This window comes from Dasypus novemcinctus, chromosome 3, assembly GCF_030445035.2.
Source record: "Dasypus novemcinctus isolate mDasNov1 chromosome 3, mDasNov1.1.hap2, whole genome shotgun sequence".
Taxonomy (NCBI): domain Eukaryota; kingdom Metazoa; phylum Chordata; class Mammalia; order Cingulata; family Dasypodidae; genus Dasypus; species Dasypus novemcinctus.
Window position 1 is genome coordinate 42,773,087 of NC_080675.1, and position 26,140 is coordinate 42,799,226.

At 37.6% G+C, this 26,140-nt stretch overlaps 1 protein-coding gene across 9 annotated transcripts in view; it reads right to left on the reverse strand.

Moving 5' to 3' along the window:
* The window catches only part of PALS1 (protein associated with LIN7 1, MAGUK p55 family member), a 108,605-nt gene that overhangs the window by 10,992 nt on the left and 71,473 nt on the right, over window positions 1–26,140 (reverse strand). For all 9 annotated transcript variants that reach the window (XM_004477289.5, XM_071213858.1, XM_058293236.2 and 6 more), the window contains 8 exons: window positions 16,703–16,849; window positions 15,497–15,658; window positions 13,669–13,746; window positions 8,661–8,844; window positions 3,956–4,027; window positions 3,452–3,523; window positions 985–1,152; window positions 144–346 (listed from right to left, as the gene is read on the reverse strand). In XM_004477289.5, coding sequence (XP_004477346.1) covers window positions 144–346; window positions 985–1,152; window positions 3,452–3,523; window positions 3,956–4,027; window positions 8,661–8,844; window positions 13,669–13,746; window positions 15,497–15,658; window positions 16,703–16,849 — 1,086 coding nt within the window. The remainder of the gene's footprint in view (window positions 1–143; window positions 347–984; window positions 1,153–3,451; window positions 3,524–3,955; window positions 4,028–8,660; window positions 8,845–13,668; window positions 13,747–15,496; window positions 15,659–16,702; window positions 16,850–26,140) is intronic.

Consider the following 26,140-nt stretch of genomic DNA (forward strand, 5'->3'; position numbering starts at 1 on the left):
GATTTAGCAACCTGATATCACATAGTGAGAAAAAACTATTAGAATTTAATTAGGTCCTTTAGTTCCTGGACAAAAAGTTTCTACTAGTTTACTTTGTAACACGTAGTCAAGTTCAGCACACTATACCAAAATTTTAGCTTTACCTGTGTACGAAGACTTAAAAGACATATTTTGCCAGAGTTGATCACTTGCCGTACAGAATCTATGCTGGTTCCATATAAATTTTTCTCAAATTCACCATGCTCAATGAACTTTCCAGATGCTACATCTGCCTCAAATGCTTGCCGTGAAACAAAGTGGTAGTCTCTACCAGCTACTTCATGGTCTCGCCTACTCCGAGTTGTATCTAGGCAAACAAAACCAAGTAAAAATAATGGGTACGGATCAGAGTGAGGATGGAGGATAATTCTGTGAGTCAAATTTTTTTGTACCATGTAATACAGATTATAAAAAAATGAACTGAGGACAATGTTTAAAGCTCATGTGCTTAACATTGTTTTTATTTCTGGATTGAGAAATGAAAAAAAAATTTTTTAGTATCTTACCATTTCAATTACTTTAATAAACATTATGCTCAAACTTTAAATTAGTTCCTTTTGCATTTCAAACACTACCTCTTATCTTTTCCTAAAGTTTATTTCCATAAGGTACTATACCATCTTATAACCACCTCTATTTTCAGTGATTAGGTCTAAGTGTCTATCTTCAGCAACAATATAAACTATCAGGAAGCAGATTCCTTATTGAACAGGAAATTTTAAGGACCCAAACTGAAATTCATTTAGAAAACAATTAGTCTCATACTTTTAAGAAAAAATTAAATTTCTCAACAATGACTGTCCTTAGTAACAAACTGCCAAAAGTTTGGTTAAACTAAAAGTTCCTTCTTTGTTGACAACACTAGTTTGATGAAATTATGAAAATTTCCCTACATCTTTAAGGTTCGCACAACTGAAAGGATAATGACAATCCATCCAAACTTACGAGGAACTGCAGATGCAAAGCGGTCTTTTTCTTTGTTCATGAGCCTCTGACGCAACTCATTCTGGCCACAGTTCTGTGGACCAATCAAGATGATAGGTCTTTTCCTATTTGCTGGTTGATGATAAAGTGACATTTCTTCGTAAGTTAAGATCTCCTCATTGTCATAATCTTTGAAAAGAAAAATTTAAGCCCTTCAGACAGAATTATTGCCATGTAACAAAAATATATTCATACCTATTAACTCCAAAATTGGAAAGCAGCAAAATTTATCATTAAAAATGCTTAATTTTTTGGATCATGCTAGTTATAACTGGGTAATATTATATCCTGAATATTTCCAATGTCATTATATCCTTGCCAGAAAACTATGAAAATTAATCACTGTATTAATCCTTCTAGGAATTGTTATTGCTTCTTGTTTCAAACTTTTTGAATGTCTAACAATACAAATATGCTGATCCTTATGTAAAATAGCTAGTTTGCAGCCAATACTTTGATAGAGGGTGGGGCACCAGGGGATAAGCAAATGAGAATACTCGTCATTTCTGTGAAATGAGGAGTCTAATACTTTTAAGTCTAATACTGTTTAAAGGGATTAGACATATGAATATGCTGAGCATAATACCTGGCATACACCAACATTAATATATATTAGCTATTACTAGTGTTATTAGAGAAAGCTGGAAAACCTTTCTGTAATCGTGTAACTTCAAAACAGGTCATACCTGTGCCATCAACTTTCTGCATTTCATTCACCTTATTCTAGGGTACTACCCTAGAGTCATGACTTAAGAGGACATGTAAATTATGATGGGTGAGGTTACATTCCTAGAGCTCACAATCCAGATGAAACCAAACTGTCACATGCTGAAAGCAAAAGCAGACAACTAGCAGCCTGCTATGCCCTCATGCATTTTATTTCATCTGATTGGAAAGGAGCATCAGCTATGCAGTCAGACTCTCTCTCAGCTATAAATTCCATGAAGGCATGAGACCACCTTAGTTTTTCCAGTGCTTTAGTACAGAGCCTGTCATATAATAGGTGTTCAAAAGTGATTAAATTCCAGCTCAGCCATATATTCTTTAAGAACCTAAGCAGGTCACTTTAATATCTGAACTTGAATTTATTAGTTGGCAATCTCAAGGAATTTACTGTATGAACTAAATGGAAAAGGTATATAAAGCATATAATTACTGCCCCTGGAATAAAAGCAGTTTATTCCAGGAGCAAAACTACCATTTATAAATGGTAGTTACTGACAAAATTATTAATGATGACATCATTATGAACAGCAAATGTAATTCCTTTCTTTCCCAAAATGCTCTGCTTCTAAAAAATCTGCTTTCCTTCTTCTAGCATATATAATCAAACATTGGTAACATTTTGACAGATTAGTTTATACATCTGAAATATTTAGATTTGCCAAGGTTTCTGTATGAGCTCTTAGAGCTGGACAAGTTAATTTTAGTTTATTTCAAAAGAAGAAGAAACAAATATTAATCACTCAAATATAGAGGGTAGGATTAAACTTCAATATATCTTTTTAACTATGAAATCTATCAGCATTCACTGATATTTATTTTTTAATTTATTTAAGTTCACTGATGTGATGAATGCACAACTACGTGATTGTGCCAAATACCACTGATTGTGCACTTTGGATGAATTGTATGCTTGGTTGATATGTATCAATAAAATTGATTTGTTAAAAAAAAAGTTCACTGACTTTCAGGGTTAGTTTTGGATAGGACATATTAATAACATTTCATCTTCATTAGTTTAATTTCTCCAACCTATTTAAAGTTCTTAAGAAAATAAGCCTTATACTCTAGAAGTTAAGGACTACCTTTATTATTTGACTTGTTTCTAACATAAATGAAAGCAGGGCTGACAAATTCAAATGCCCATAGAGACCAAGAAGGTAATGAAAATCAGTAAATCAGGTTGGGCTTATAAAAAACTGGGAGTGGTGGAGACTGTATTCTGGATAGTAATAGTCAGAACTTTCAATTTTAAGAGAAGCTACAACTTCTTTAACTTAATAAAAATAGCAGAACAAAAAACACTTCTGTGTGCCTGACTTAGCCAGCAAGTGGGCTCTGTGGAATGGGTTGCCTCTGAGGTTATTACAGGTGAAGTATTCATTTTTTACTATAAACAAATCTGTGTTTTTAGAAATCATGTATTACTTTTGCAAATAAAGAATTTAAGTAGGAAAAAATTTGAGGAACTACCAATATAACACTAATATGTACTAATTTCTATAGTAGTATATCCTAGAATTCAAACACTGCTAATTACTCAGAGTATCCCAAAAGAAAATCGTTTCTGCTAAATGACTTTCTCAAGTACAAGGGTCAAAACAGGACCAAAAGTAAAACTCCCTAGTATCAGTTTAATTTCTTCAAAATGTCAGTTCAGACATATTCAGATATAACTTCAGATGTATCTGAGAGTAGAACTTACCATCATTTTTATTGGCATTATATAAAACCTTTTTCCTCTTCTTTTTATTCTTCTTTGCACACCATAATTTTCCTGTTGAGCAACCATAACTATGAATGTATTTGTTTTCTTGAACAAAGCTACATATTTCATAATTACCTAGCTGTTCTTAATTTATCCCACTACTGTCAATAACATGCTGAGCAGTCAAATTGTTTATAATTTAAATAATTTATAAACACTATTACTTTGTACATAGAAGAACTATTTTTCAGGGAAGTATTTCTAATTTTTCATGAATCTCACAATGTAGATCATCTTTACTACTTAAATCTTGCTTTTTCTTTACAGTCCTAAGAGAATTGGTTTTGCTTTTCACATTACTCCCTGTTGAAACAGATATTTGACAGTTCTAATGAGCAAATTTAAACATGGTTCTAGATGGAGACCCAAGAACTTTCTTCTAACTTCAAATACAAGTGTGAAAAACAAAACAAACTAAACAAAACCCTGTAAGTGTCTAACCTGATTTTTCTGGCTCCTTATCTTCTTCTATGGTTTGTTTCATGGCTTCCCTTTGCTGTTGAAAGCTTTTCCCTTAATAGCAGAAAGAAAATGAAGAAATATTTAAGATATTTAAGGAAGGATATAAAGTTTTTTGTTTTTTAACCAAAAAGAAAACACCAGAATCTTAAAATATTTAAAGGAAGTAATTCTTCATTTATAGTCTCTTTCCCTCCCTGCAAATTCTAATGCCACTAGAGAGTGATGCTTAAAAGCCACCAAATGCTTAAAGTACTAAATTTCTGCCTGCTCTCAAGTGATTCTAAAACATGTATTATTGGAATGCACATCAGCTATTAGAAAAGATAAATAACAAACCAGTGATAGAAAACTTACTAGTTCAATTTTTTAAAAGCTTTTATTGAGCACTTCCTATGTGAAAATTACTAAGCTAGGTTTTACAATGGTTATAATCACTTAGAATTATCTCAAATCAAGTAAATCTATACTAGGACAGGACTTTCCAAAATAATGTGACCATTCATCACACTTTTCAACATATTCCTTTGCATTTATTATTCTCAGTTTCTCTTCTTCTTTAGGTCTTTTTATGTATGTATATGTGTATGTTTGTTAATGATTTTTATCCCCACTTTTAGCAGTGATATAAATAAATAGAAAACAAAATATGCTTTTTCTCACAGGATCAATATTTTAATATATGAGGTTTTTCAAGTTTCTGACCACTGTTATTTTCACACCTTTACTTTAAAATCAAACATATTTTTGCTGAGGAATTAAAGTGTTTTACTTAGAAAATGCTGGTTTATATTAGAGTTCTACTTTTATATCTAATACTTTCAGTTCCAAGCCAAGGATTCTTAAAAATCAACAGCAAATTCCATTCATGTTTGGATAACCTATGAAATGAATCCAGTGAATATCATAAGAGCACAAGCAAAAATACTGAGTTTTATATGTGTAAGAACTATCAAAGGAAACCAGGTTACCTCTAGTAGCTGTATAGACTGCTTTCTTAGTAAAACAACTACCACTAGAGGGAAATTTTTTTTAAAGATTTATTTATTTTTCTTTATTTCTCTCCCCTTCCCCCCCCCCACCCCGGTTGTCTGTTCTCTGTGTCCATTTGCTGCATCTTCTTTGTCCGCTTCTGTTGTTGTCAGCGGCACGGGAATCTGTGTTTCTTTTTTTTTGTTGTTGCGTTATCTTGTTGTGTCAGTTCTCCATGTGTGTGGCACCATTCCTGGGCAGGCTGCACTTTCTTTCACACTGAGTGGCTCTCCTTACGGGGCTCACGCCTTGTGCGTGGGGCTCCCCTACGTGGGGGACACCCCTGTGTGGCATGGCACTCCTTGCGCTCATCAGCACTGCACATGGGCCAGCTCCACATGGGTCAAGGAGGCCCAGGGTTTGAACCACAGACCTCCAATGTGGTAGATGGATGCCCTAACCACTGGGCCAAGTCCGCCGCTGGGAAATTTTTTAAGAGCATTAAAATATTTGATGTTGGGAAGTAGAAGTAGCTCAAGTGGTTGAGTGCCTGCTTTCCATATATGAGGTTCCAGTTCGATCCCTGGTACCTCCTAAAAACAAACAAATGAAAAAGCCAACTCTCACTGGGGAGCAGATGGAGCTCAGTGGTTGGGTGCCTGCTTCCCATGTACAAGGTCCTGGGTTCAATCCCCAGTACCTCATATAGAAAGACAGATATAGATAGAAAGATATAGATATAGATATGTGATATCAACAGGCAAATAAAATCAAGAGTAAAATAATTTTAATTACATTTTAAAAATACTTTCAAACATTACAGTGAGATACTGCTGTGGCACATTTTTTAATAGTAGGAACATATGTAGACTACTGAAATAACAGACATTAATGGGAGATAGATGTGATGACTTCTTAAAAATCTAATTATGACAGAAAACCACTGTCTTTCTGAACTATAATGGATGAATAACCCTATAAACTCAAACTGAGGTGGGTCTATTATTACTCCTATTCAAAGAGTTAGAAATGGTGTCATTGAAATCTCCTTGGCTCATCTATAAGACTTACTATTGAGTTACTTTCAGAAACTCAATGCAATCAATCAATCAATCAATACCAGTCTAAATATTTATGGGTGAGGGCTGGTATGGAGAGAAGATATCAAATTGATATTTGGCTAAAGCACTAGGCAGAACCATGACAGCTGCCGAGGACTCCAGGATTAAAGTGCAATGTCCTGTAACTGCCACTGTGAAGCCCAGAGCCCTTGATACCTCTAGTTCTTTTCATCTAGAGTCCAGGGACAGTGTGGAAGGCAGGAATAGAGAGTTCTGGAGAAAGATACAAAGAAAATAAAATTTTTAAAAAAAGGGAAAAAAGGAAATAGTAAAGAAAAGAAATAAAAAAGAAAAATATCTCACTGGTTTTCTAATACAAAGTTTAAATTTCTCAACTGAACTGGAAAATAACACTAAAAAACTTTAGAAGCCTTTAAAAAAGAATATGGGGTTTGTTTTTGTGAAATACGAATATGATTAAGCATTTTTTCCCCCTTAACACAGAGACCTTGAATGTCATTGAATCTGTATTCATTTGTACATCTTTCTGAACACTGGAGGAACAATTGAGTTTGTTGTTGGAATTACACGAGATAAAAGTGCCTGGACAGACTTTTTAGGAGTAATGCTTTCATAATTTGTTGAAGTTATTAACAGCAATTGTCTGATATTTTATTTTTTGAATATGAAATAAAGTTTGAATTAAAAAACAAAAACAAAAACAAGAATTATAGCATCATCCTCTGAATTCAATATAAGAAATTCATTTCTCCTTGAAATATGAAGTACACACATAATTTACTTCCAGCATATAGAATTTAAAAGCGAAAGATTATGGACATTCCGTAACTTTATGTATATAAAGAATAAATGTAAATTGTATGTTCAAATTTCTTGTCACCAAGAGAAATCTCCTTGTTTCAGATATAGAACCCCTTATATGCTATTGCAAAGTCTTTAGGCAACTTCCCCTGTTCCTATTACCTATTTCTCTAATAGTTGTTTCTTAGTATTGTCATCAACGCCTCTTTTCTACAAAATCTTTTGTCCTCTTTCTTCTAAACCTATTCAATGTAGCCAAAAAGCCACATCTGTTAAGCCTGAGATCTTAAGGTGTGAATTGGAGGGATGATACCTGAAAAATGTTACTGACAAAAGACAGAGCTTGAGAAAGTTACAGAAAGTTTTAGGAAGTAAAACTCAGAAGCACCAGTGCTGGCAGAACTACTTCTCTAAATCATCTTTTATTTATTAATTTAACAGATATTGCCTAGATTTAAAAGAATAAATAAGATATATCCTGCGACCTCAAGAAGTTTATAACTCAGGGCAACTGACACCAGTGAGAAAAGATGGAATATAATACAGAAACAACTACAGACATATACAGACATAATACTTTGGAAGTATAAATTAAGGGATACAGTAAAGAAAAAAATATATAGGCTTTAAAATCACATAGGGAAGAGATGCTTATTCATCTCATTGCTACATACACTGTCTTATACAGTGCAGGTATAACAATATTTACTGAATAAATTGATGAATCACTATCCCTTAATGCTATTCCTTTTTTTTTTTTAATTTCTCCCCCCACCCAGTTGTCTGTTCTCTTTGTCTATTTGCTGTGTGTTCTTCTTCGTCCACTTCTGTTATTGTCAGTGGCATGGGAATCTGTGTTTCTTTTTGTTGCATCATCTTGTTGTGTCAACTCTCCGTGTGTGAGGCGCCATTCCTGGGCAGGCTGCATTTTCTTTCGCGCTGGGTGGCTCTCCTTACAGGGCACACTTCTTGCGCCTGGGGCTCCCCTATACAGGGACACCCTTGAGTGGCACGGCACTCCTTGCATGCATCAGCACTGCGCATGGGCCAGCTCCACATAGGTCAAGGAGGCCCGGGGTTTGAACCGCAGACCTCCTATGTGGTAGATGGATGCCCTAACCACTGGGCCAAGTCTGCTTCCTACTATTCCTATTTTATGTCCTCCCTTGCTTCCTCTAATATCTTATTCTACTTTTGGTTCTGCTCCCCTCACTCTACCCTACATCTCTTCCCTCAGGACTATAGGAACAATTACATCTAAACACTCATTCTATTATATATGTCCACTCTTCTTGAGAAACATGTTTCCTTAATAACCTTAATGTTCAATGTGAGCTAAAGTTTTAGTTTAGTTTACAGGGACAGTTTTCTTCGATAATCAAAAAAATGTTTTTGAATATGAGAATATAATATGTTCACCTTATGATAGCTTTGGAAGATATGAGTTTAGTGGTGCTACTCCCCTGATTCCTTATAAAAATGATGCATCTTAACATATTCTTTCTTAAAAATCAAAAGTTTGGTAGCCCAATTGATGATAATGTCCTCTTGAAGTATAAGGGTTCAATACGAATTTTGTTGTAGTCTTGATATGCTTACAGTGAAAGTAACCTGACTGGCTGATTGGTTGAAGAGGTTATATCACAATTCCATTCAAATCGGTCACATTGCTATTCAAGACACTTATGCTACAGATACAACATTAAAACCCAACCATAAGAAAAATAATTCTCTAAATTTTTAAAAGGCATGAAAAAATGAGTTTATCTTTGCAAAGCCTTTATTTTAAATATTCTTTTACTCATACGCCATTTTCTACTATGCTGTCTTACCTGGAACTAGCCCAGCTAGAGGCTGATTATCTTCATCCCCTTCTCTGTAGGCTTGCCACCAATTTGGATCCTCTTGACTAATCACATGAAGTATATCCCCTTTTTGAAAAGACAGACCTAACTCTCGACATGGAACATATGGGTCATCTGAGGGGTCATAGTCAAAGTGAGCTTTTACGTGGATCTAAAAGTTTAAATAGGTAAAAATAACAGTAAAATGATGAAATGACAACACTAAAATTCAGAATAAATATAATTAAAATACTACTATATTATTACAAAGAAATTATTAGTTGAACAAAGGAAATGTAGTTAAGTAACAGTATTTCCTTTAGGCTTATCTGTTGTCATTAATCTCTGTTAATTATAAACATATACCAGAGTGTCCAAAACACTATACTGTTAGTAGCTAACAAGTTCAGGTACAAAGGTGCCTCAAAGACTTGTGCAAGCAGAAGGGATATAATAGAGAATCCCCTTCATTTCTGACCTGAATAACAAAGACTCTGCAATAAGGTATGCAATTTCTAAAACACTACTACCAGAAAAGGTAGACTTTAAACCTCACCACATCTGCTCATCTAAGCAGGTACGTATGTCATCTTCCTGAGGCTATCTTCCTGGATCTTGACCCCACATAAATGCAATGGTGCCTTAATATCTCTTGGTGTTTATTCTAAAGGGACAAGTTTAGGTTTGTGAAACAGGCACACCCCGAACTGTTAAAATTATATAAATCAAGTTTATAAACCAATTCCTATTTGTGTTCTTTGTAGGTTTTGAAATATTAATGATACAAGTTATCATTATTTTTGCAACTAAATAAATCAAAGAACTATCTTATGCCAGTTACCATTAAAAGTAAGAATTTACTTGAATTTTTCTAGAAAGCTAAGTTATTTCCTTCCTATACCATTATCTTCACTATGCCATTGTAAAATATAACAACATACTTCTAAGAGGGTGTAGCAGTTTGATGTTTATGAATTCCAAAACTAGACACTGGATTATGCTTGTAATCTGGTCCATACCTGGGCATAATTAAGTTATGATTAGGGCTTTGATTGGGCCACGTCATTAGGGCATTGAGTCCCCACCCCTTGGTGGGTGGGGACTCACAGATAAAAGGCTTGGCAAAGGACAGAGTTGAGGATTTCTGATGTTGGAGTTTCATGCTGAAATCTTAAGCTGGAGCACCAGGAAGTAAGCTCACAGAGGAAAGAGAAGCAAGCCCCGGGAAGAGAGGACCTGAGCCAGAAGAAGAACACAGAGGAATAGAGATGCTCCTCAGACATGGCAGAATTCCCAGAGAGAGAGACAGAGCCGTTCATTTGATAGTCTACATCTTACCTTGTGGAGAGAGGCAAAGCCTAGAGAGCCTTACAGTCTACAGCTGACCTTGTGGAGGAAACAGGAGCTGAGCCCAGAGGAACCCAGGAAGCCTGAACCCTCACAGACACCAGCAGCCATCTTGCTCCAACATGTGGAAATAGACTTTGGTGAGGGAAGTAACTCATGCTTTATGGCCTGTTATCTGTAAGCTCCTACCCCAAATAAGTACCCTTTACAAAAATCAACCAATTTCTGGTATTTTGCATCAGCACCCCTTTGGCTGACTAATACAGAGGGTATGAAAGAATTAAAATTCCTTTTAACTTTTCCATCTCTAATTTTTACCTAACTTGGCAAACGACACATGGCATTCCCAAAGTCTATAAGAAATCAAGTAGCATCCAGTAGAATCCAACAACTATCTGCAATGAGTGCTTCTGCCCTATATAGGTTAAACTGCAAGTTTGGGTTCACTGAGCCAAGCAATAGATTGGTAGCCTAAGAATTCTGTAATTCTGGGTCCATTTCTGTAGTCAATGGCTATTTGGCTTTCCCTAGGTCTTTTACCCTCACCATAATTGAGGCTGTATATCATAAAGTTACCAGTCTGCCTCAAAAATCTTTTTATGAATAGGTATTATATTTTTTAAGCTCCTGAAACACTGATAAATTGACTACTGTAAACCAAAGATGATGATGAACTATCGCAACTGAAATCTGATATTAATAAAATGCTTTGTAAGTGAGAAAGACATACATTTAGATGTCCCTCCATTATATGATATAATAATCTAGAACTCTCATAAAAATAACAGCTTCTTTAAGAAATTTACCTTAGGGGTATCATTAAACACGACTTTCTGAAAGCAAAAACCAGCATTTTGTGCTTCAAAAAGTTGTGTTCAAATCATCCACCTGGGATGTTTATTAAAATACTGAATTCTTAGGCCACATCTTATACTTTCAAAATCTACATTTTAGTTAAGTTCCTTGGGTAATTGTTAGGCATACAAATCTTAGAGAATTACCACCCTGGAGGAAATTAGCCAGATGAATGAGAAGGGTATATCTAGGGCTATGACCTTTACCAGAGCCCAACTAAATCTCCCACAGATGCTCTACCATCTTCCCTTGCCTTGTGCTTCAAAAAGTTGTGTTCAAATCATCCACCTGGGATGTTTATTAAAATACTGAATTCTTAGGCCACATCTTATACTTTCAAAATCTACATTTTAGTTAAGTTCCTTGGGTAATTGTTAGGCATACAAATCTTAGAGAATTACCACCCTGGAGGAAATTAGCCAGATGAATGAGAAGGGTATATCTAGGGCTATGACCTTTACCAGAGCCCAACTAAATCTCCCACAGATGCTCTACCATCTTCCCTTGCCTAGGTTGTATCCCTGATCATTCTAATTTAACTGATTTAGAATGGGGCTTTTCTTAGTGTAGGCTTAGAAAAGGCTTGGAGGAGAAGGAAGAGTGAAAAGACGTGCTTTGCTTATATAAAAAGTTTATATAGTGCCATCTAAAATTAAAAGCTCTTTTGGATGCATTTTTCCTAATCAAAGTTTACTTCACATCAGAGAAATTACCCATCTGACCGATTTAAAATCTGGGTACTGCCATGCATGTACTATGGTTACTTCTATCCATATACTCCACTGATCAATTCTTCACTGATCAATTCTCCCCAATTCTAGAAGTTACCTCCACCAAGTCTTTTTCTATCCAGCTGTTGCTGATTTATTTTGTTTTCCATATAAAAGAAAGCAAAGTCCATTTTAAATAGAGAAGAGATATATGGAAACCTATAGGAAAGCTCCAGGGTTGTAATAATACCTATACAGCATATATGATCAAAACAGTGGCTAGATTCTAAACCAAATTAAACTGCTCTGTTTAAATTTAAAATTATAGGATTTTAGACACTATCTTCTTGCCATAAAAAGGCAAGAAATTCTAAGACATGCAACAAAGCCTTGAAGACATCATTCTAAGTGAAATAAGCAGATACGAAAGGACAAATACGTGAAATGATATTCACATCAAATGATACAAAATGATATTTCACTGTTACAAAATAATTAGAATATAGAGTTAGAAATAAGAATAAAGATTACCAGTTATAGAGTTAGAAATTTAGAATTTATAGAGTTAGAAATAAGAATAAAGGTTACCAGGGGCAGAGGTGGAGAATGGGGAGTTAAGGGTTAGTTGTGTACAGAATTTCTGTTTGGGGTGATGAAAAAGTTTTGGAAAGGGATGGTTGTGAAAGAAGCACAACATTGTGAATGTAAATAACACTGCTTAATTGTATATTTGAAAGTGAATAAAATGGGAAATTTTAGGTGATATATATGTGTATCAGTTTTATTATTTATGAATTCCAAAAAGAGAACTGATTATGTGTGTAAACTGGTCTGTTCATCTGGGCATGATAACCACTAATTTAAATTCAAGGGCTTTACATTTACTTGATTAAATGAAGATTAGGATAAGCGGATTTGGCCCAACGGATAGGGCATCCGCTCACACCCAGGGCCTCCTGACCTGTGTGATGAGCTGGCCCACACGCAGTGCTGATGAGTGCAAGGAGTGCCGTGCAAAGCAGGGGTGTCCCCCGCATACAGGAGCCCCACACACAAGGAGCGTGCCTCCATAAGGAGAGCTGGCCAGTGCGAGAAAAGTGCAGCCTGCCCAGGAATGGTGCCGCACACACGGAGAACTGATGCAGCAAGATGACGTAACAAAAAGAGACACAGATTCTGGGTGCCGCTGACAAGAATACAAGTGGACACAGAAGAACACACAGCGAATGGACAGAGAGAGCAGACAACTGGGGGTGGGGCGGGGAAGGGGAGAGACATTTTTTAAAAAAATCAAGATTAAGGCTTTTGTTCCACCATGTAATTAAGGCATGCAGAATTGAGCCCCCGCCCCCTTGATAGGCTATATAAACAGATGCTCAACCACAAAGAACACAGAAGTAGATACACAGAGAAGAACACAGAGAAAGAGAGACAGCTCCACACAAGGGAGAGGCCCCAGGAAGAGAAATGAGCCTGACATTGCAGTTGAAGAGAACAGAGCAGCGGAACCTGGAAAGAAATGCACCCTGGGAAGAGAAATGAGCCTTATGCCAGCCTACAGCTGAGAATGGAAGAAGCTGGGACTATGGAGCCTTAAGAGGAAGAAAGAAGGCTGAACCCTCAGATAACAGCAACCATCTTTGGTGAGAAAGTATCTCTTATGGTACCTTGAGTTGAACTCTTCAGGGCCTATAACTGTAAGCTTCTACTCAAAATAAATACCCTTTATAAAAGCCAACAGATTTCTGGTACTCTGCATCAGCACTCCTTTGGCTGACTAATACATTTCCAGCATAATAAAAACAACAAAAAACACATCACAGAACTGTACAAGGCAGAGGGTGAACCCTAACATAAACTATAGACTATAGTTCATAATATAATTATACAAAGGTACTACAGTAATGAAAAATGTTAATAAAAGGGAAAACTGCATTTGGGAGTGGGGGTTATGTGGGGACCCTGTGCTTTCTGCATGATTTTCCCATAAACGTACAACCTACGACTACTCTTAAAAAAAAAAAAAAAAGTAAAAGGTAAACAGGAACCATGAGACAATAAATAATGAATATACAAACACTTACCACTGTTTCCTTGGCAGGAGGCAGCTTGATCTGTTGACTGGGAATCAGAACAAATGTCAAGGTACCATGCATATCAGACTGTAACAGAAAGATTAAATTATTTTCAAAATTCATTATTCATGAATTCCCTTTTCATGATCTGATTGATATTCCTAAAATGGATTCTACTGGAATCCCTCAGTAGACTTAAAAAGAAATCATTAAAGATGAATGCTGGGAGTAGATGTGGCTCAAGTGGCTCAAGTCTGCTTCCCATATGGGAGGTTCAGGGTTCAGTTCTTGGTGCCTCCCATATCAAAAAACAAACAAGCAAACAAATGAAATAACCAACCCAGGGGAACCAATGTGGCTCAGAGGTTGAGTGCCGGCTTTCCATATATAAGGTTCAGGGTTTAACCCCCAGTCCCAGTACATCACACACACACACAAAAGAATCCCATTTCATCAGGAAGCACAAATTATGCTTTTCATGAATTCCATTATATTATAGCTATCCTAGATCATGGCATTTTGCAGTTCTGGTTCACTGGGGAAAACCACTTAGACCTTAAGCCTTGGGTTTTTGTCTTCCATTTAGTGTAGAGTTAGGAGATTTCCAAGTGAAGGGTCAGAAGATGCCACAGTAATATAATAATTCTAGGTTATCTACTCTGAGAGACCTCAATCTTAATAGAATAGAACCTGAAATAGTTGATTAGGATTAGGAAAGCAATCTACTTATGTAAATATGCAAATATTTTCATTTGCCAGACACCTTCAGTCATTAATTCTATTTTTTAACTGTATAGAACCTTACTGTTCTATCCCTAGGCCTAAACTGTATATAACCTAACTGCTATTCCCAGTACTCCACAGTCTGCCTCCTTCAGACTAGATAGTCATCATCTCAACTTCCTGATAGAATAGGAAGTAATGCTAAATCTAGAGATTTCAGTCCATAAAAGAAGGACTAAAATTAAAACTGACAACCAGTGGTACTTTGCTCTACCAAAGGAGTGAGCTGAGTTGGGTGAAAATAGAGATAAGGATGTTTTCTAGATTCCACAATAGGCATTAGCTGTTCAGGAGAGATTCTACTGTAACAACTGATGTTAAATAAATTAAGAATATAAATATGGTTTGTTCATATGTATGTATGAAGTGATCATAAACTGTCCTCAAAATCTGACTATAAATGACTTCCTGATTATCAGCATTGTCCAACAGAAGTTTCTGCAATAATGGAAATATACTATATCGATGCCACCCAATGTTAGCCATTACCTATATACTGCTCTTGAGCACTTGAAATATGGCTGAGATTGAGGAAATGGATTTTTAATTCTACTTAATTAAAATTTAAATAGTTACATATAGGTAGTGGCTATTATTTTGGATAGCAAAAATCTATGCCACTGCTATTATCTAATATTGTTAGGGAAGCAACAATTTCAGATAAGAAAATAAAATTCACATAAAAATCTTGAGGGCACAACTTTTATTTATTACTGGTTCCCTAGTTGCTAATACATAGTAAACAAGAAATCAATATTTACTGAAAAAATTAGTAAGAGTTATATTATTACTGATTTCAGAGGCAAATAAAACACACATGATAGTAATAAAGTACAAATAAAGTAAAAAATTATTAGTGGAACTTATCCAAAAATAAAAATCTTCTAAAAATGTCTATGGAAACAATTATACCATGTGACAATTCGGCTAGAAATTGTCTAGTGTTCTTAATATTATTAAAAAGTACTTTTAAGGTATTTTCTTCTGGATTCTAATAACAGCAACAACAGCTCTGAAACACATATCAATGATTCTTCTGCCCCTGTCAACTTACCAACAAGTCAAAAACCTCATTGACATCTTTTCCTCGAATTTCAATGCCATTTATCTCCAGAACTTCATCTCCTTCATGTAATAGACCACTTTTCTCTGCAGCGCCTCCTTTCACTATCCGACTGATGATGACAGAATCCATTTCATTACGAACTGTAGCACCCTAAAAAAAGAAACAACCCAATATCTAATTCTAATATTCAACAATACTAGCATCAACTATCTTGAGAAAAAAATTTACATACACAGCTAAAGTAACCATAGTAATCAGATTTGAAAGCTAACCAACCATTATCCCCACAACACTTTCTGCTTAAGAAACACTCTAATCATTAGAATTCTGAAATCAGACTTCTGAAGCATATGACAGGAGAAAAATGCACTGCTCAAAAAAATTTTTGTATATGTTAGATGTTATTCATATGGTTATACTGTATTTAGGTACAATTAGTGAACATGTGTTAACAACTAAAAGATCTCTCTTATTTATTTAAATTCAAAATATGATGGGATGAATACCATCTGGCTGATGATTTAACATGTTGAATTTAGCAAATTTATTATACGAATTGGATATACAACTGAAAAATGTATGATCAAATAATGGAAACATGACAGGAATAAAGCCTGAAAGAAGATATAGTATGAAATTTACTTTTCCTCCTAAAGTTATATTTGAAAATTTTATCTTAACTTTCCCATTTTCCTTTTAACATGGTGGGGGAGGGGAGAAACAGTAATACAAACTGCCTATCAAACAAGGTCCCTACTCCATGTACCACACTATTCAAGGTACAATTGAGACATGAGGACTCAAGGATATGTCTCTGGAAATAAAGGGACAAAAAAGCTAAGGCAGTGAAAGCAGACAGAAGTAGATAAGTAACTGTGTTTCAATACATTGAACTGAATGAAAAGGTCAGAATACCTAAGTATGGTGAATAATCAAGTAAATTACTTATTCCTTCTTTGTTTCCCAGCAAGTATCTCAGAAGCTATTATTTCTTTCATATTACATGTGAGAAAAGATAATGAAAAAACTTTCCTCAACTGAATAAGGGGTTATGAGAAGGAAGATAAAATTACTCCAACAAATCAACCTCAAAAGAGAAAAACCACCTGCAACTTAATGGCGTCTTCAAGTATCTGCTTTACAAAAGATATTTTACACAGAAAGAATCTCAGATTAGAGTAGCAGAATACTTACCAATGGAATATCACGAGCCTTTTCGATACGAACTATTTTTACAGTTTCACCTCCATACTGGCCAATGCTTTCATAAACTCTCTCATCTGTAATGGGCTCTAGCTGCATTTCCTGCTCAGCAACCTTATCGTGAGCCAGTAAAAGTGCCTGTTTCAAAGAAATCCATAAGTAACAGCATAATCCATTTTTGTAGAGCGATTTTAACCTAATCATAGTACACAGTATTCTATACAGTATTCTAATCATTAAATCTTTAAAAGTATGAAATGGTATATCCAATTTAAGTATAGATGCAATCCTAGATCTTTTGCAGCTAATAATAATGATAGGTTAGGTATGCCAGGGCACATTCTAGGATTGCTTATGAAAGTCTAAAACATATTAACTGAAAGACTTAAACAGATAATTATAAATTTATAGGATATATAGTCAAAAAAAGGAGGAATTTTTGTCCTATTTTTAAAGAATTACGAAGTTGATTTAAAAATAACTTGATTGACTGAGGACTGTGAGAAGATTTAGCAGGAAGTACTAGGAATCAGTCCTGTCACCAGAAAAACTACTAAACTGGCAAGAACTATCTGGGGATGTGGCTCAGGCAGTTGGGTGCCCACCTCCCACATGGGAGGTCCTGGGTTCAGTTCCTGGTGCATGTGCTTCTTAAAGAAGACAATGAGCAGACATCAGCAAACACATCAAGCAAATGAGCAAAAACAATGAGCAGACAAATGAGCAGACAGCCAGCCAAAAAACATGAAAAACAAATGAGCAGGGAGTGGGTGTGGATGTGAAGAAGAGGAAGAGATAGAGGAAGAGGAAGAGGAAGAAGCCAGACAAGTTGACAATGAGCAAAAACAATGAGCAGACAATGAGCAAAAAAGAAAAACAAAGAGGAAACAGATGAGGGAGTCATCTAAGGGGGGGAACTATTTGATTCAATGATTTTGGAACTCAAGAATCTACTGGAACATTGTGGTATCCTAGAAAGAGCTGGAGGAAAAGACTGTTAAAATGCAATAAATTCAGGTGAATTTCACCCTCTGTGCAGTGACTACCATCCTCCAGTCATGTGGCAGGCAGCAATGGGGAATGCAGCCTGGGCTCCTGATGCAGCTTGCTGGTGCCAGGATGGGCCATAAGGACTCAATCCTCCAAAAGCCGAGGGGTGTGGTTAGTGTGTGTGGCCTGACAGCTGATCACCACTTTTGTTCAGATACATCAGCTCACTGGAGGACTGGCTATTGTTCCAAGCCCCCCTCAGGCAAAAGGCGCAGAAGTTTTAAAGAAGTAATACCTATTTCCACCCCCTACCCCCCTTTACTCTCTCCATTCCCTATTTGGTAGCGAGCAAGAATAGTTTGGGAAAGCCACAAATTGACAGCTCTAACCCTCAACAACAAAAACAAAATCGAGCAATCCCAAGGGAACAGAACTAGATTTCCAGAGTTATAACCACTCAATACTCAGAATGTCCAGTCCTCAACCAAAAATGACAAAACACAAAGAAACAGGGAAGTATGACCCATTCACAGGAAAAACAAATATACGAGAAACCATCCCTGAGGAAGCTCATACATTTGAACTATTAAAAGACTTTAAAATCAACTGTCCTAAATATGTTCAATAAGCTAAAGAAATCCACATACAAAGAAATAAAGGAACTTGGGAAAAGTCTGAAAAAACTATAGAGGATGAAAATTATAAAAAGACACCAAACAGAATTTTGGAGCTGCAAAGTACAGAAATTGAAATGAAAAACTCATCAGACAGATTCAAGATTAGATCTGAACAGCAGGAGAAGGGATCAGCAAACCTGAAGACAAGACAATTGAAATTATGCAGTGTGAGGGGTAGAAAGAAAAGTTAATGAAGAAAAATGAATAGAGCCTGAGGAACCTGTGGAATACCATCAAACATACCAACATTCATATCACTGGAGTCCTAGAAGGATGAGAGAGAAAGGGACAGAAAAAGTATTTGCAGGAATAATGCCTGAAAATTTTCCAAATCTGAAAAAGACATAAACATACACATCTAGGAAGCGGAATAAGCTCCAAGCAGGATAGACTCTAAGAAATCTACAACAAGACACATTATAGTAAAATTGCCTAAATCCAAAGATGAAGAGAAGATTTTGAAAGCAGAAAGAAAAAAGTGACTGGCCACATACATGGGATTCCCAATAAGATTAATAGTGGATTTCTCACCAGAAACCAAGGAGGTCATGAGACAGAGGGATGGCATACTTAAAAGTCCTTTAAAAAAACCAGTCAACAAAGAATTCTATATCTGGTAAAATTATCTGTCAAAATGAAGATGAAATTAAGACTTTATAGATAAAAAAAAAAGCTGAAAGAGTTTATTACCAGATAACCTACCCAACAAGAAATGTTAAATGGAGTCCTTCAAGTTGAGAAACACTAGACAGTAACTTGAAGTTATTAGAAATATCAGAAATAAACATTATTTCTTTCGGTAACAACATAAGTAAATATAAAAGCCTATATTATTGTACTTTTGGTTTGTAACTGTTTTTCCCCTATGACTTAACAGGCAAATGTGTAAAATTACATTGAAAATTTATGTTAATGGACACACAATGTATAAAGATGTAATATGAGACAACAAAATAATGAGGGAGGGATAAACAGGAGAAGTTTGCATATTACTGAAACTAGGTTGGCAATAGTCAAACTAGGTTGTTATTAGCTTAAGTTAATTGTAATTACAAGGGTAACCACTAAGAAAATAACTAAAAAATACAGAGAAAAGGAAGAAGGAGGAAATCAAAATGGTACAGTACAAAAAGTAACTGCATTTTTTAAAAAAGGTGATAATGGAGTAATTGAGGAACAAAAACATAAAAGACATACAGAAAACAAATAGCTAAATAGCAGAAGTAAAGCCTTCTTTCTCAGTTATTACCTTAAATGTCAATGTAGTATACCCTCCTATTAAAAGGCAGAGATTGGTAGACTGAAAATATGATTCACTTATATGCTGTCTATAAGAGACTTGCTTTAGGTACAAAGTCAAAAAGAAGTTGAAAGTAAGTATAGAAGAAAATATTTCATTAAAACAAATCCCAATTACTGGACTCTCAGGAAGATGGTGGACTAGAAAGACATGGGACTCTCTTCTCTCCCAGAAAAATAGCTTGAAGACAGGAAGAAAGGACATGAAAAAAAATCTTCTAGGGTTTAGGATGCCTGAGGAAGGCTACATACTGCTCAGAGGAAAGAGGGGCAAAGGAAAAAATATTGCAAAGGCAAGTCTGTGAGTTAAAGTTGCAGGTGCAAATGCCAGCACCCTCCCCCACACCACAGACACTTTTGAATTCTCAGGCCTTGGGCTGGCAGCTACACCTCCCCAGTAAAGGGGAGAGAAAGGGATGCAACCTAAGGCTGATTCAGTGTTTGACCCACAATTTGGTCTGCCGTGTCCCACCAACCCTTCTAGGCCTGTCGGGGACATGTTATTGGTTACCTTGGGAGCCAGCAAGGGACTAAAGAGAAACAACCCTTTCAGTCTCCCTCTCTATAAACTGGGACTGGTTCCTGAGGAGGCAGAGGGGAATGGAATTACTGCCTACCTGGGAAAAAGGAGAAGGCTGTCAGCAAAGGTTGGAGAACTGCCTCTGAGAAAGTCTGAATTATGAAGCTTTTAGCCTCCAGGCAAGAATCTCTGTCACACTGATCATTCCAAGTTATACCTAACACACTGACCAGGCACTGAACTGAGAGAGCTCCCAAAGAGCGTCATCGGCTGGCAGACCAAAGAAGTACATGTGAGGAAATTAAAAGCAAATTAGGGAAGCGGACTTGGCCCAGTGGACAGGGCGTCTGTCTACCACATGGGAGGTCCGCGGTTCAAACCCTGGGCCTCCTTGACCCGTGTGGAGCTGGTCCATGCACAGTGCTGATGCGTGCAAGGAGTGCCGTGCCATGCAGGGGTGTCCCCGCGTAGGGGAGCCCCACACACAAGGAGTGCACCCCGTAAGGAGAGCCGCCCAGCGCGAAAGAAAGTGCAGCCTGCACAAGAATGGTGCCACACACATGGAGAGCTGACACAACAAGATGACGCAACAAAAAAGAAACACAGATTCCTGTGCCGCTGACAACAACAGAAGTGGACAAAGAAGAACACACAGCAAATAGACACAGAGAACAGACAACCAGGGCAGGGGGTAAGGGGAGAGAAATAAATGAATCTTAAAAAAAAAAAAAAAGTAAGTGAGAGGGAAGCAGCTCTGGCTCAATCAGATGAGCTCCTGTCTACCATATGGGAGGCCCTCTGTTCATGTCTGAGGGCCTCGTTGTGAAGGCAGGCTCACCCACATGCTGCAGAGTGCCGCCTGGCCCATAGACGCCATGGAGAGCCAACTCAGCAAGGTGACACAACAAAAAAATGAAGCGAGACAGGCAAGAACAAAGAAGAGCCTGCAGCGAATGGACACAGAGGGCAGACAGCAAGCAAGCTGCAAGGGGGAAAGGGAAATAAATAAATACAGACAGAGAAGAATGTACAGTGAATGGACACAGAGAGCAGATAGCACACAAAAAACCGAGGGGGGGAGGGATAAATTTTTAAAAATATCTTTTAAAAAGTAAATGAGAGGCTTTTCCAGGCCTTCACAGCCTCTCTACTTAAGGCCCTAGGACCACAGTCTGCAACCCATAACTGAGCCCAGGACCCAGATTTGAGCATCTAACAGGGACAATTTTAAAGACCTACAACAGGTTTAACCAAGAATCAAAGAACAGCAGTAACATAGTCTACCACCACTAAATCCCTATGAGAGAGAGAAATTGAGCATCTGAGTAAACTCACCTCCCTAATCAGATGCTTAGACATCAGCAAAAATTTATAAGTCATACTAAGAAAATGGAAAAAATTACCTAAGAAAAGGAATACATATCAAAGCCCCAGAAGAGATGCAGGGTTTGAGACAACTAATCAACAAGACATACAAGAACTTCTAAATCAAATTAATAAATGAGTTGAAGGAAGCAGATGTGACTCAAATGACTGGGCTCCTATCTATGATATAGGAAGCCACAGGTTCAATTCTCCAGGCCTCCTGGTGAAGGCAAGCTGGCCTGTGCTGCGGAGAGCTGGCAGAGCAAGACGACACAACAAAGGGAAATAGAGAGCGGAGTCAGTGAGAAATACAGTAGACCAGGGAGCTGAGGTGCTCACACAAATGAGTGCCTCTCTCCTACATGGAAGTCCCAGGATTGGTTCCTGGTGCCTCCTAAAGAGAAAGATGAGAAGAAAAGACAAGCAGACATGGAAAGAACACACAGTGAATGGGCAGAGAGAGAAGAGAGTGAGTGCAAAAAAAAAACAATGGGGGAGAGGAATAAAAATTTTTTAAAAAAATTAATGAGTTGAAAGAGAATATGATTAAAGAGATAGAGGACATTAAGACACTGAGGAGAAGCAGATGTGACTCAGGTGATAGAGCGTCCGCCTACCATATGGGAGGTTCCAGGGTTTGATACCCAGGGCCTCCTGACCCATGTGGTGAGCTCGCCCACATGCAGGGCTACTGCACGCAAGAGTGCTGTGCCACGCATAGGTGCCCCTGCGTAGGGGTGCCCTGCAAGGCGGGCTGCCCCATGTGAAAAAAGCACAGCCCACCCAGGAGCAGCGCTGCACACACGGAGAGCTGATGCAGCAAGATGACGCAGTTTCCCAGTGCCACCGAGGGTGACAGCAGACACAAGAACACACAGCAAGTCGACACAGAGAGCAGATGAGTCGACACAGAGAGCAGACAACAATGAAAAAAACAACTCAGGGGAGTCAATGTGGCTCAGCAGTTGACTGCTGGCTTCCTACCTTCGAGGTCCCAGGTTCAATACCTGGCCCCAGTACTGAAAAAAAAACAAAAGCAAAAACAAACAAACAAATTAGGCATACAATAGCAGACTCGAAATGAAAAATGAAAGAATAAGTGATACCAAAGACAAAACTGCTGAATTGAAGAAAGAAAAGAAGAAAAACAGAAAAGAACAGAAAAAATAGAGAAGGGGCTCAGGGAGTTGAACAATAGCATAAAATGTAACAACATATGTGTAATGGGAGTTCCAGAAAAGGAGAAGGGAAAAGAGGCAGAAAGAGTATTTGAGTATTTTAATAGCTGAAAACTTCCCAACTCTCATGAAAAAAATGAACTTACATGTCCAAGAAGCACAGTGTACCCCAATCAGAAAAAATCCAAACAGATCTACTCCAAGACACATATTACTCAGATTGTCAAACATCAAAGATAAAGAGAAAATTCTGAGAGCAGCAAGGGAGAAGCAAACCACCACATAAAAAGGTTAGTGCAGTTTCTCATCAGAAACCATGGAGGCAAGAAGAAAGTAGTATGATACAATTAGGATAATGACAGGGAAAAACTGTCCATCAAAAATTTTTTTATAGGGAAGCGGACTTGGCCCAATGGATAGGGCATCCGCCTACCACATGGGAGGTCCATGGTTCAAACCCCAAGCCTCCTTGACCCGTGTGGAGCTGGCCCATGGGCAGTGCCGATGCATACAGGGATGTCCCCCGCATAGGGTAGCCCCACGCGCAAGGAATGCTGCCCCGCATGAAAGAAAGTGCAGCCTGCCCAGGAATGGTGACGCACACATAGAGAGCTGACACAACAATATGACGCACAACAAAAAGAAGACAGATTCCCGGTGCCGCTGATAAGGATAGAAGCGGTCACAGAAGAACACACAGTGAGTGGACACAGAGAGCAGATAATGGGGGGGGGGGGGGGGTTGGGGGAAAGGGAAGAGAAAAAAAAATCTTAAAAAACAACAACAACAACAAAAGAATTCTTTATCCACCAAAATTGTCCTTCAAATATGAAGATGAGTTTAAAACATTCATAAAAAACAGAGACTGAGAATTCATAAAAAAGAATCCAACTTTGTAGGAAATATTAAAGGAAAGCTTACAGCCTCTAAGGAAAACACAGGAGAGAGGCCTGGAGGAGACTATAGAAGAAAGAATAGCAGAAAGGGTAACCAAAAGAGTAAAAAAAGCAGACAGTAATAAGATATGACATGAAAACAAAAGAATGAAATGGCAGAAGAAATTAAGCATTTACAGTAATATCACTGAATGTTAATGGATTAAACTGGCCAATCAAATGATACAGGCTGACTGGGAAGTGGATGTGGCTAACGCAGCTGGACACTAGCCTACCACATGGAAGGTCCCAGGTTCAGTTCCCAGGGCTTCATAGGGAGGATGAGCAAGAGAGTGAGCTACCGCAAGAAGATGAAGCAAGGATGTGGTGCAACAAGGAGACACAATGAGGAAATACAATGGGAGACACAAGAAGGAGGGAGCAGAGGTGGCTCAGGGTGGGGAGAGACACAAATAAATAAATCTTAAAAAAAAAAAGATACAGGCTCACAAAATGGATAATAAAAATGAGATATTCATATGGTACATACGAGAGACTCACTTAACACCAAGCGATACAAATCAGTTGAAAGTAAAAGGTGGGAAAAAGATAGTCCATGCAAATAGTAAACAAAAAAGAGCATGGATAACTATGCTAATATTGGACAAAACAGACTTTAAATGCAAAAGAGTTGTAAGAGATACAGAAGGCTATTATATATTAACAAAAGATATAATCCATCAGGAATTGTCATAAATATCAGTCAAAATATCTATTCACCTTCCTAGAGTGCCCCAAAATACATTAGAGAGATTCTGGCAAAACTAAAGGGAGAAAGACATATCTACAATAATCATTAAGAGACTTCAACACACCACTCACATCATTAGATAGAACCACCAGACAGAAGATCAACAAGGGAACAGGGAACTTGAACAACTTGATAAATGAGCTAGACCTAACAGACATATACAGAATATTACATCCATAACTCAGTGAATTATACATTCTTCTCAAGTGTCCATGGATCTTTTTACAGGAGAGACTATAAGTTAGGTCATAATGAAGCCCTCAAATATAATAAGACAGTCTTGAAGGGAAATTTATGACCCTAAACTCCTATATTAAAAAAGAAAGAGATGGAATGAGGATAAAATTCTGCCTGAGTAATGTGGCCAGTCTCGAAGCCAAACTCAGCATGTAAATGCAATGCCTTCCCCCCAGCGTGGGACATGACACCCGGGGATGAGCCTCCCTGGCAACGAGGGACCACTATCAACTACCAACTGATGATGCAACTGGAAAATGACCTTATACGGAAGGTTCAATGCGGATCAGCAGAATATCCATGTCTACATAAAATACCATGACTTTAAAATGCTGTTTGACCTAAAGTAAGGGGGAAATGGAAAGGAGAAATGAGTTTATATGGCTACGAGTTTCTAAAAAAGAGTCTGGAGGCTGGCAGAAGGTTCGCCCTCATGCACAACTGAGTAGAGTTAGAGAGACAGATAAAGCAGATACAACCCCCAGATATTGGTTCCTTTGAGGGCTAAAGAGACCCATGGGAGTTATGGTCATGGCCGATGGGGTTAACTACCAGGGCAGATGGCCCCTCTTTGGAAATGGTGTTTATGTGTGATGAATCTGGACTCAGATGGGATCTCCCTTCATAAGACTTCCATGCTAATGTGCTGGAGGTGCAGTTAATGTTGGGGTTTAAGATATATTTAGGGGATTTGAATCTCTGGACTGACAATGTGATAGCCAGATCCTGAGCCTCAACAGACTCCAGCACCTACAATCTGATTTATTGGACTTACCACACTCAGCTAAGATGGAGGTGAAGAAGGACAACCACCACACCATGGAGCCTAGAGTGATTACAACTGAAAATGGGAGGATTGCATCCAGCATCCAGGTGGAATCTGAGCCTCCTCTTGACATAAAGGTGCAATGGACACAACCAATCCAGTGTCCACATAGAAGAGGTGGCATTGGATTGGGAAAAGGGGACATAATGGACAAAGGGTATGGGGAAAGGCAGGAAGAGATGAGAGGTGGAGGCGTCTTCGGGACATGGAGCTGCCCTGGATGGTGCTTCAGAGGTAATCACCGGACATTGTAAATCCTCACAGGGCCTACTTGATGGAATAGAGGAGAGTATGGGCCATGATGTGAACCAATGTATATGAGGTGCAGAGGTGCCCAAAGATGTACTTACCAAATCCAATGGATATGTCATGATGATGGGAATGAGTGTTGCTGGGGGGGGGGGAGAGGCGGGGTGGGGGGGTGGGGTTGAATGGGACCTCACATATATATTTTTAATGTAATATTATTACAAAGTCAATAAAAAAAAAAAAAAAAAAAAAAAAAAAGAAAAGGCTTTCCACTACATAAAAGGTCTATTTCTGTTATGAGAAAAAATAAATAAATAAAAAAATAAAAAGCCAAAAAAAAAAAAAAAAAAAAAAAAAAATTCTGCCTGAGTGAGATGTTACATGAACCCATGAAGCAGGAGG